The sequence below is a fragment of the Emys orbicularis genome, chromosome 2 (assembly GCF_028017835.1).
Source record: "Emys orbicularis isolate rEmyOrb1 chromosome 2, rEmyOrb1.hap1, whole genome shotgun sequence".
Lineage (NCBI taxonomy): Eukaryota > Metazoa > Chordata > Testudines > Emydidae > Emys > Emys orbicularis.
In genome coordinates this window covers 278,831,406-278,844,020 of record NC_088684.1, presented here as the reverse complement: position 1 = coordinate 278,844,020, position 12,615 = coordinate 278,831,406, and the positions used below count along the sequence as shown (strand labels likewise).

The 12,615-nt window shown below is 42.4% G+C and overlaps 1 protein-coding gene across 1 annotated transcript in view; it reads left to right on the top strand.

The window, feature by feature from the left end:
- UBE3C (ubiquitin protein ligase E3C) overlaps nt 1-12,402 on the top strand; it is a 172,185-nt gene extending 159,783 nt beyond the window's left edge. Inside the window, exon 23 of the mRNA XM_065398772.1 lies at nt 10,622-12,402. Within this exon, the coding sequence (XP_065254844.1) occupies nt 10,622-10,792 (171 nt within the window). The 3' untranslated portion in view covers nt 10,793-12,402. The remainder of the gene's footprint in view (nt 1-10,621) is intronic.
- Nucleotides 12,403-12,615: the final 213 nt, after the last annotated feature.

Sequence of the window (12,615 nt, the reverse complement as noted above, 5' to 3'; positions counted from 1 at the left end):
GGCTATTAGCCAGGATGGGCAGGGATGCTGTCCCTAGCCTGTTTGCCAGAAGCTGGGAATGGGCAACAGGGGATGGATCACTCGATGATTACCTGCTCTGTTCATTCCCACCTGGCATTGGCCATTGTCGGAAGACAGGATACTGGGTTAGATGGACCTTTGTTCTGACCCAGTATGGCCGTTCTTATGTTATACACAGCATGTAAAATTTCTGCCAAACTAACCATTTATGCTAAATTATAAGTAACTGAAGCAGGGTCATATAGTGGGAAGTGTTGGGCAACTGTAAGGAGAAGCAGCATTACTAGCTCCACTTACAAAATGTTTATTTTGCTTTATTTTTACCCACGCATGTGGCATATACTACACAGTATGTGATAATTACAATGTGTGATCATTTGAAACTCACATCATGCGTGGTCTTGAGCTGTCCCCCTCATCTATTGTATTCAGATCTGGGCTCAAGCACACCAGGATGATAGCAAGGTATCCAGTGAGACTCCTCATATATGGTCAGTTATTTGAAAAGCCCTCAAACACTGATGTCAATACCCCCAATTGTATGCACCTATGGATGGGAAATTAGTTGCTACATTATTCTAGTCTCAAGACCACTCCAGATGGTGCCAGTGAAAGCAGAGATTAGACTCACAGGAGATGAGACCTAAGGTGTAGGGGACAGGACACAATTAAAACTGGCCATACACCAAAGGAAAAAACATAATAAAAGAGAGAGAGAAATGCACCAAATTGCCACTTGTCTTTCTAACAAAGGGGAGGGAGGGAGACCAGTCAGCAAAAGCAGGAGGTACAGAATGGCCAAGCACTGAAGCAGCCTATGAGGTGTAAGAAAAGATGTGGAATGTGAATCCAAAGAGGTCAGTGCTCAAGGAGAGGCTTTAGAACCCATGTGTAACTGGGTCACGTGTGAAAGGCAGGAGAGCAGCTCGGGGGCTGTCGGCTGTAGCATGGCTGTGCTGTGCCAGAGGAGAATGGGCGGGCTAGAATAGCTATGTCAAGGGCATCATGGTCAAACACATCAGCGAGGAGTTGGAGTTAATTATAGAACTGAACTACAAGCCACGCCCCACACAGCTACTCTGGCAGTAGGAAGTACAGCAAAAAATATTGCTTTTTTTATGTGGGCAGCACTGAGCACCAGCCAGTTCCAGCACTTGAGGGGTGCATGGATTGGCTAGCAGTAGCCCCCTACCAAGTAGGGTATGCCATTGGCATCATGGGGCTCACCAGCCACCCAAGAGAAGTTGGGCTGCTCATAAATGTGCCCAAGCAATCTAGTGCTAGCTGCTAAGGCCCTTATAGGTGCCCTCAAGTTGTAAATGAATACCGGAAAAGGGAATAGGCAATGTCTATTGGCATGAGTGTTCATATAGTGGTAGCCTATGATTAATGTTTGTACAGTGCTCTCAAGATGAAAAGCACTATGTACTGTAAGTGCTAAGTATTAGCAGTCAAATAAGTCAAATGAGTATATGAGTTTGTTATAAAAAAAAAAAGCTTGCAATATGTTGAGGGTTGAAATTAATGCAAAATGTCCTCAGTAATTAATTGTTCTATAGTTGTATTAAAATAGATATTAAATTTTGCTATTAAGAACACAATCATTAGCACTCAGACTCTAAAATCTTGTACGTACTACATTGTGGAACCTTCACCTTTGCTATAGTTCATATTTATTTAAGAGAAGGGATTGTTTCAGAGTTCATAGCTTATAAATAGCACAGTCTGGGTTTATAGCATTTAAAAATTATTAAAACTCTTAGTGCCAGATTATCGGACTCAGAGTAACATTTGCTAAAGCTAATTAAAGTTTAATAAGTTTAATAAATGTGATTGTTACAGACAAAAAAATCATTAAAGTGTGGTTGAAAATTGTTAAGTTCCAATCAGGTCACATAATAAATTGATGATACTTCTTACTTCCAAACTGTTGCAGCTTCCCGTTGTAGAGTATTTAATTATGCAACAAATGGTGCCCTTGGCGTGACATTTCAATATAGAACTTCATTTTTTACATTTTTAAAGCTTAAAGTAGGAAAATTCAATTAGCATTTTGAAAAGAACCCTAAAATTGCAGCATTTTAGCAGTGAAACACATTTTAAGGCCTCCATTTAAACAATAATTTAACTTAAAATCTCATTGACCTCCTGCTTTAGGGTGGCTTTTTTTTTTTTTTTTTTTTTTTTTTACAATTTCTAAAACCAGATGATCTATTTTAGCTCAGCCAAGCATTTGTTGAAATTAATATTCCCTTGCCAATGAAAGCAGAGCATTAGGTGTAACAAATAAATGTCCTCTGCATCCCCATTTGTCTTGGCAAGGTAAACTTGATTTCTTAAAGAAATTAGAAAACTATACATGAAATAAAACCTCAGATACTTGCTCAGCATATCAGAAGACCAACTCAAATTTGGCTAGTTTCTACCTTATTAGACTCCTTATTGGTTTTATATGTAGGTACATAAGAACTACATGATTCTGTGGTATATTATTGGTACTCTGCATCTTAAAAAGCACAGAAGTGTATGGTCTTTAAAATAAAATATTATGCATCTTGTCTGGAAAATATAGTGTCTCATTAATAGACAATTTTAGGTCCCAGTCCTGCAAAAATGTACATATGTGCTTAATTTTACATATGCACATACTGCCATTGACCTCATTAGGACAACTCATGTTTATGTGCATACAGTTAAGTACATGCAAAAAGATCAGGACCTTAGACTGCAAAGTCTTTGGGTCCAGGACTGCCTTTGATCTGTGTCTTGGAGAGCATTAGACACACTGTCAGAATTTAGCAAAGAAAATAGTATTTACATGTCCTGACTTGTTATGTGCAGTAGGAAGATTAAGTTGTTGGTAATGTGCTTGGTATGTGCTTTCTGGCCATATTTATTTTACCTATTCTAACTGTACTAAAAAATAACCTGAGGACCAAGGAGGAGGTGGTTGATCATTGTTTTTTGTATGAAATTCAGGTTGTAGTCCGAGACAGATGGTCACATGATAATATAACATTTAACCAATCTTTATTTGTGGCATCGCTACTTCTTAATCCAGCCTTGGCTTGATACGATGTGGGTAACATATTAATGTGAATGTAGAGAGAATTGAAATTGAATTTGAAAGAAAAAGTTTATTTTAGATGTGTATATACAAATTCTAACTTGTAAGACTTGATTAACTAAACTCTATAGAAAATCCATTTGACTGGTAGCAAGAGAAGAAGGGACTTTTATTTTTGTTAGAGATCTTCATCTATATAAGGGTATCAAGGAAAAACATGAAGCAATAAGGAAAATAACAAAAAAGTGCAATGCAAAGTGGGCTGAACAGGCCCAAGGACCCAGCCCATTATACTTGCCCCCAGTACTGCTGGTGGTCTTTAGCTTCCAATTAGAGCTGAGCAAATAATGGATTTTTTAGTTCGGGAAGTGGGCAAGGAGAGAGGCAGGCAAACTGCAAATACAAAAATATTCCTGTTCAGTTTGGACCAAATCCTTTTCCCCAAAAAGTTTTTGTTGAAACAAAAACTTAAAACAGTTTCATTTTGAGATGACTTGAAACAGGGATTGGACTTCTTTTGAGTTTTCATTTTGAATCGGTGGTTTCAGATGTTTTTCATCTTTTTTTGGTGTGTGTGGTTTTTTTGTTTTGTTTTTTAATTGGCCAAAGATCCATTTAAAATACTATTTCAAATTGAAAAGTTTAAACAAAACATTTCAAAATAGTCTAAATGAAACTTTTCAATTCTTTCAAAAACTTTTTTTTGTGTGGGTCATCTGAAACCCTTTGCCGAAATCTACTTGAATAGATTTTAGGACCCAAGAAATGCTTTTATCTATGGAAAACTATTAGTAAAAAAAAAAATTTTTTTAAATCGCTCAGTTCTGCTCCCAATGCTTAACAGTGGTGCATTTTCAGTAAGTATACAAGTGTTATGAAATTCCAGTGCCCAGCTCCAAGTCTACAAATTCTGTAGGGATGGGGAAATGACAGGAATTGTGCATGCGGGCAGGGGACTGGACTCGATGACCTCTCGAGGTCCCTTCCAGTCCTAGAATCTATGAATCTATGTTTGGAAGACTTTGTAAGGCGAGCCTATACTTAATTGTACCTAAGATTTCTGCAAATAATTTCTTAGTTGCAAATAAATCAAAGACCTCTTTCTGCATGCTACTATATTTTAAATTTTCCTGTTTCACTGTTTCTGTGGAACCAGATATTTGCAGAATATAGCACGTGAACAATAACACAGCTAGCTATTCACCTTAAGACCTTATGTTTTCTACAATATGGCCATGAATTTTTTTTTGCCATACCTATTTGGGCATGCTTTTAGGGCAACCAAGGGAACATAAAAACAGCCATACTGGGTCATATCAATGGTCCCAGTAGCCTGTCTCTGACAGTGGCCAGGGTCATATGCATCTGAGGGAACGAACAGAACAGGGCAATTTCAAGGGATCTATCCTCTGTCGTCCCGTCTCAGCTTCTGGCAGCTGGAGTTTGAGAGACAGCTGGAGCATGGGGTTGCATCTCTGACTGTCTTGGCTAGTAGCCATTAATGGACCTTTCCTCCATGAACGTATCTAATTCTTTTTTGAACCCAGTTCTACTTTTGTAGGGTTACCATATTCAAACATTTAAAAAAGAGGACACTCCACGGGGCCCCGGTCCTGCCCCCAGCCCCGCCCCAACTCCGCCCCTTCTCCGCCCCGGCCCCACCCCCGGCCCCACCCAACTCCGCCCCTTCCCCACCCCCATTCCAACCCTTTCCCCAAAGTCCCTGCCCCAACTCTGCCCCCTCCTCTGAGCACCCCACATTCCCCCTCCTCCCTCCCGCTCTGATCTTGGTTGGGGTTGCTAAGTGCTTCCCTGCTACCCACTCGCCCTGCAGCCTCTGCACCCCCCCCGCCCCTGCAGCCTCTGTGACCCCTGCTCCCCACTCGCCCTGCAGCCCCTGCACCCCCCCGCCCCTGCAGCCTCTGCGCCCCCCACCTGCCCTGCCCCTGCACCCCCCTGCCGCCTCTATGCCCCTGCCTGCCCTGCTCCCCACTCACCCTGCAGCCCCTGCACCCCCCCCCGCCCCTGCAGCCTCTGTGCCCCCTGCTCCCCACTCACCCTGCAGCCCCTGCACCCCCCCGCCCCTGCAGCCTCTATGCCCCTGCCTGCCCTGCTCCTCCTCGCCCTGCAGCCTCTGCACCCCCCCGCCTGCCCCGCTCCCCCGGCAGCCTCTGCCTGGCGGGGGCTTCGGATGCTCAGCGGCGACCGGGGCAGCGCGGGTCCCTGCAGCCCTGGCACACGCCGCACTCCCTGCCCCGCGGGGTGATGGGGCCACAGGAAGGGTCCCCCAGTGGCCGGGGAGTCCCCGCCCGCGAGGGAAGCCCGAGCCGTTGGCTGGGCCCGGCCTCCCCGTGGTCCTGCGGGCTCGTCTGGGGCGCGTGGTCCGCCCGGCCTCCGGGGGCAGCAGCGGCCCCTTCGCCGCCTTCTGCGGCTGCGCCCCCCCTTCCCCCACCCGAGCTCGCTACAATGTAGCCGGGCGGCTGGGCTGGGCTGCGCTGCGGACCCGGCGGGTTGTGCTGGGGCCAGGCGGACCCGGGCTTATGCTGCTTCCCTATTTCCCCGGACATGTCCGGCTTTTTGGCAATTCCCCCTGGACGGGGATTTGAGTAGCAAAAAGCCGGACATGTCCGGGGAAATCCGGACGTATGGTAACCCTAACTTTTGGCCTTCACAACATTCCATGGCAATGATTTTCATAGGTTGACTGTGTGTTGTATGAAGAAGTACTTCCTTTTGTTTGTTTTAAATCTGCTGCCTATTAATTTCTTCGGGTGACCCCTGATTCTTGTGTTATGTGAAGGGATAAATAACACTTCCTTACTCGCTTTCTCCACACCATTCATGTTTTATAGTCCTCTGTCATATCCCCCGCCCCCAGTCGTCTTTTTTTTTAAGCTGAATATTCCCGTCTTTTTAATCTCTCCTCATATTGAAGCTGTTCTATACCCCTTCTCTGCATCTTTTCCTGTTCTCATATATCTTTTTTGAGACGAGGTGACCAGAACTCCACGCAGTATTCAAGGTGTGGGTGTACCGTGGATTTATAAAGTGGCATTATGATAGTTACTGTCTGATTACCTATCCCTTTCCTAATGGTTCCTGACATTCTGTTAGCTTTTCTGAGTGCCACTGCACATTTAGCAGATGTTTTTAGAGAACTGTCCACAATGTCTCCAAGATCTCTTCCTTGAGTGGTTAAATTAACAGTTAATTTAGACTCCATCATTTTGTATGTATAGTTGGGATTATTTTTTCCAGTGTGCATTACTTTGCTTTAATCAACATTGAATTTCATCTGCCATGTAGTCACCCAGGTTAGTGAGATCCCTTTGTAATTCTTCACAGTCAGCTTTGGACTTAACCGTCCTGAGTAAATTTGTACCATCTGCAAATTGTCACCTCACTGTTCATCCCCTTTTCTGGATCATTTATGAATAGATTGAACAGCACAGGTCCCAGTACAGATCCTGGGGGAACCCTGCTTTTTACCTCTCTCCATTGTGAAAACTGACCATTTGTTCCTATCCTTTCTTTCCTATCTTTTAACCACTTGTCCATGAGAAAGACCTTCCCTTTTATCTCATGACTGCTCAGTTTGCTTAAGAGCCCTTGGTGAGAGACCTTCTCAAAGAGTTTCTGAAAGTCCAAGCATGCTATATCAACTGGATCACCCTTGTCCACATACTTCTTGACTCCTTCAGAGAATTATAATAGATTGGTGAGGCATGATTTCTTTATACAAAAGCCATGTTGACTCTTCCCAACATATCATGTTTATCTGTGTCTGATAATTTTGTTCTTTACTATAGTTTCAACCAGTTTGCCTGGTACTGAAGTTAGGTTTACCTGCCTGTAATTGCCAGGATCACCTCTGGAGCCTTTTTGAACAATAGACCTTGCATTAACTATCTGCCAGTCATCTGGTACAGAGGCTGATTTAAGTGATAAGTTACATACCACAGTTAGTAGTTCTGCAATTTCATATTGGAGTTCCTTCAGAACTCTTGGGTGAGTACCATCTGGTCCTGGTGATCTATTACTGTTTAATTTATCAGTTCATTCCAAAACCTCTGCTAGTGATACAGTAACTCCTCACTTAACGTCATCCCAGTTAACATTGTTTCGTCGCTGATCTATTAGAGAACATGCTCGTTTAAAGTTGTGCAATGCTCCCTTATAACTTTGTGTGGCAGCCACCTGCTTTGTCCTCTGCTTGCAGGAAGAGCAGACCGTTGAAGATAGCGGGTGGGGGCTTGGAACCAGGGTGGGACGGCAGCCCCCCATCAGCTCCCTTAGTTCCCTGTGCGATAGCCGCCCAGCAGGCTACCAATTGCCAGGCAGTTCAGATGTCCTTCCCCTCACTGCCGTGTGCTGCTCCTGCCCTCTGCATTGGAGCTGCTCCCGGGAGTCTCCTGCTTGCTGTGCAGGGGGTTGGGGAGGAAGAGGAGTGCTGATGTCAGGGTGTCCCCCTTCCCCCATTCCTGTACCCCATCTCCACAGAGAAGGGGGGGACATGACAGGGCTCAGGACGGAGGGAGCTTGCTGGCAGCAGCTGCTGTCTCAACTTGCTGATCTACTTTAAAAGGCAGTGTACTTAGAGTGGGGTCAGCGTACTTAAAGGGCCAATGCATGTCTCTCTCTCACACAAGCGGTGTGTGTGGCGCGCGCTCTCACACACACACACACACGCACACACACACACACACACACACACACACACACACACACTTTGGAAAGTGGTACGCTCCAGTGGGAAAGCGTGGGTTCATCATCACTGTTCAGTTTCCGCAGGGAGTGTTTGCAGACACTGTCATGTGTCTATTGTGTCTCCTCACTCCATTTGTGCTGTCTTGTAGAGCGTGAGGCTACATCAGTGGCTCTCAAACTTCTTTACTGGTGACCCCTTTCACATAGCAAGCCTCTGAGTGCGACCCCCCCCCCCTTATAAATTAAAAACACTTTTTCATATGTTTAACACCATTATAAATGCTGGAGCAAAGTGGGGGTTGGGGTGGAGGTTGACAGCTCGTGACCCACCCAACCCCCGTAAGAACCTTGCAACCCCCTGAGGGGTCCCGACCCCCAGTTTGAGAACCCCTGGGCTACATTAACAACAATGTATTACCCTTGAGGTCTCAGCCGAGTGCTAGTTCATCATTTAGCAACAAGGCATTCCTTGGGAAATATCCCACCCTCTTCCACCCTCTAACTTCACCACCTCAACCAAGCTTCACAATCATCGTTGCTGTGTACAGTATTAAATTGTTTGTTTAAAACGTATACTGTGTGTGTGTGTGTGTGTGTGTGTGTGTGTGTATAATATATATATATATATATATATTGTCTTTTGTCTGTCCAAAAAAAAATTCCCTGGAACCTAACTCCCCCCTATTTACATTAATTCTTATGGGGAAATTGGATTTGCTTAACATTGTTACGCTTAAAGTATCATTTTTCAGGAACATAACTACAAGGTTAAGCGAGGAGTTACTGTACCTCAATGTAGGCCAGTTCCTCAGATTTGTCACCTACAAAATGTGGCTCTGGTGTGAGAATCTCCTCCATATCCTCTAGAGCAGGGGTAGCCAGCCTGAGAAGGAGCCAGATTTTACCAATGTACATTGCCCCCCATCAGCCCCCCAGCGCCTCCCGCCCACCGGCAGCCCCTCTGATCAGCGCTTCCCCTTCCCTCCCCGCACCTCCTGATCAGCTGTTTTGTGGCGTGCAGGAGGCTCTGGGGTGGGTGGGGGAGGAGCGAGGGCACTACAGGCTCAAGGGAGGGGGCAGGAAGGGGTGGAGTGGGGGCAGGGCCTGTGGCAGAGCCAGGGGCTGAGCAGTTGAGCACCCCCTGACCCATTGGAAAGTTGGCACCTGTAGCTCCAGTCCCGAAGTTGGTGCCTATACAAGGAGCCGCATATTAACTTCTGAAGAGCCGCATGTGGCTCCGGAACCACAGGTTGGCCACTCCTGCTCTAGAGTGAAGACCAGTGCAAAGAATTCAGTTAGCTTCTTCGCAAGAGCCTTGTCTTCCTTGAGTGTTCCTTTAGCACCTCGATCATCTAGTGGCCCCACTGACTGTTTGGCAGGCTTCCTGCTTCTGATGTAATTTAAAAAAAAATAAAAAAAAGTTGCTGTTCGTTTTTGTGTCCTTAGCATTTGCTTTTCAAATTCTTTTTTGGCCTAAGTATACTTTTACTCTTGCGAGAGTTTATTTCTATTTTCCTCACTAGGATTTGACTTCCAGTTTTTAAAGGATGCGTTTTTGCCCCTAACCTCCTCTTTAACTCTGTTGTTTAGCCATGATGGCATTTTAAAGTATTATTTGGGGGTTACATTTAATTTAAACATCTGTTATGGTGTTTTAAACAAGTTTCTGTGTAGCTTGCAGGTATTTCACTCTTGTGACTGTTCCTTTTAATTTCCATTTAACTAACTTCCTCATTTTTGTGTAGTTCCCCTTTTAGAAGTTAAATGCTACTATGGTGGGTTTCTTTGGCATTTTCCCCCCTACAAGTGTGTTAAATTTAATTACATTACGCTCATTATTATGAGCGGTTCAGTGATATTCATCTCTTGGACCAGATCCTGTGCACCACTTAGGACTAAATCAAGAATTGCCTCCCCCCTTGTGGGTTCCAGGACTAGCTGCTCCAAGAAGTAGTCATTTAATGAGTCTGAAAATTTTATTTCTACATCCCTTCCTGACGTGACATGTACCCAGTCAATATGAGGATAATTGAAATCCCCCATTATTATTGCGTTTTCTGCCTTTATAGCCTCTCTAATCTCCCTGAGCATTTCACAGTCACCAGTACCAGCCTGCTCAGGTGGTCGATAGAATATTCTTACTGCTATACTCTTATTGTTCAAACATGGAATTTCTATCCATACAGATTCCATGGTACAGTTTTATTTATTAAAGATTTTTACTTTATTTGACTCTACTTTCTTTCACCTACAGGGCTTCTCTCCCCACAAATGCAACCTATTCTGTCATCCCTATATATTTTATACCCTTACCATATCTCATTGATTATTCTCATTCCACCAAGTTTTTGTGATCCCTATTATATCAATATCTTTATTTAATGCCAAACACTCTAGTTCATCCACCTTCGTATTTAGACTTCTAATATTTGTATATAAGAACTCATACATGTTGTCAATATTCAGTTGCTTGCCTTCATGTTATATTTAAATAGGACTTTTTTACATTTGACTGACCTCACAGCTCCTACCTGTACTTTATCAACTTCATTCCAATCCTCTTTATTAGGATATAGAGTTCCGCCTTTAATAAATTCATCCCTAATGGATGTCACTGCCTGAACCTTGTGCTCCTCCGTATCTGTTGGCTTTCCCCCAGCCCTTTGTTTAAAAAATCCTCTATGACCTTTTTAAACCTTTGCAAATGCCATTGAAACAGACTTAAATTCTAATTGCTCCTTGCCTAGAAGTTTGTGGATTGTCGTGGAATTATTTTTTAGCCTGTGTGTATCTATCTTAATTTTTTCCTATTTTTGTATTTTCCAGGAGTTATATCCTGCATTTTGCATTCACAATGGAGGATCTGACCTAGACAGGCTACCCACTGCCAGTACCTGCATGAACTTGCTGAAGCTTCCTGAGTTTTATGATGAAAACCTTATGCGGAGCAAACTTCTTTACGCCATTGAATGTGCTGCTGGATTTGAGCTGAGCTGAGTTGAACTGAGGTTTAAACAGAAGCTCTGCAGAGGAACTTACCAGTGCCTATTCCATAAGCAGCACCCATACACAAGCAGATGAAGGGAACTCAGTCTAGGTTTCTGCAGCTCTCGTTTCTTATCAGATACCCTCAAATAGGTTTCATTTTTAAATACATGATTTGTTAGTTAAGTGTCATTAAACTTACATTGGCACTGCTTTATTATGACTCAAAATAATGAATGCTGTGTGCAGTGTGGTTGGGGTTTGTGTTTATGCCAAGCAAGAGCACATTTAACGAACAGTGACATCTCAGTGAAATTAACCAAAGATGAAGCTTTGGCTCTGTGCTGTTCAAATATAAATAATTCTACAAGTTGGCAATAAAGTTGTGTGTAGTGCAGCATGTTGGGATAAGAGAGGTCTTAACATCCTGTTATAAATCTTCAGAGGGAAGTAGATGTTTGCAGATATCCCAGAACTGAGAGATTGAAAACGCTTGTTACTGATAACCCCACATCTTTTCTCATGTGGTAGAATTGTTTACAAAACTTAGTTGTTGCAATTAAAACAGAATGGATTTGTTTTAAACTACCATCTCTTGAGATGGCAGGCACTGAGATATAACATTGATATTTTATTTGTGCTTTCTGAAATATCTTCAAGAAATTGGATTTGCATGATTATTTTTAAGTTCTACGTTTGGCCGCGTCATGATCAGCTGGACATTGTCGTAAACAGATATGACTATCCATGCTTTTCTCTGTTCTGTTTCTGTCTCTCCTTTGTGCCTGTAAAGATTTTTTTTTAATGTATCAAACTCCTATGGCATACACAGTACATACAGTAGTCATGACTTTGGAAAAAATATACTTGTAACAACTATTAAAAGTATTTCAACCAAAGCATCAGGCTTTATCTTTTATATCTGAAGCCTGCAGTGTTCACATTCCTTCTCCCTATCATTTCTCTTCATCTTAAATACCATGTATGTGCTGTAGAAACTTGTCTTAATTCATTATTTTTGTGACTAAGGAGCTTTTGCATCCATCTGGCTCTTAGCAGTTCTGCTCAGAGAAGTAGGTGGGAACATGTTGCTTAACATAATTTGATTGCCAAGGGAAAAATTGGATTCATATGAAAGTAATCAGTTCTCTAATAATAGGTACATCACTGAGTCAAGATTTGTGTTCACATTTAATTTGCATTCAATTAAAAAAAATAATTATAAGTCAAACTATAAGATGCGTAAACGTGCATCCTCTCTGGTTTTTAATAATAACTAATAAAAAATCAGAATTTACAGACATTATTCTAAAACTATTTCGCTGTCACTGGAAGCTCTGTTGGGTTTCGTATTTAATAAGCAGTAACCAGCAATATACTTTTAAATGTGGAGAAACGGAGTGGTTTTAAGGTGTTTACTAGTATCAGTATAAAATGTATAATTTCCTAATTTGGGTAATAAATGAAGTGTTAAAATACTATTTGTAGTCTTGATGTACAGAAATAAAATAATTGTATTCTTTTTGGTTTTGCTTTAGGCTGTTTTATTTGTTAAATGTTACAAACCCAACATATTCTTTACCTAAAAATTGGTTTCTTGTATATTTTTCTACATAAATTATGGAACAGAAGACTGAAAAGAGGTCAGTGATAGTATTACTACCTCCTCTTAAAAGCAAAACCTGAGCATTTCCTTTAGATAACATTATTTATTTTCCAACCCATTACTTAAAATATTTTGAAAATATTTTTCAATTGAATTCATTTGCTACAATTTGATAGTGTCATGTTTGTATGTTGTAAAATGCAAATTAAATTTTTTCTATTAAATATTC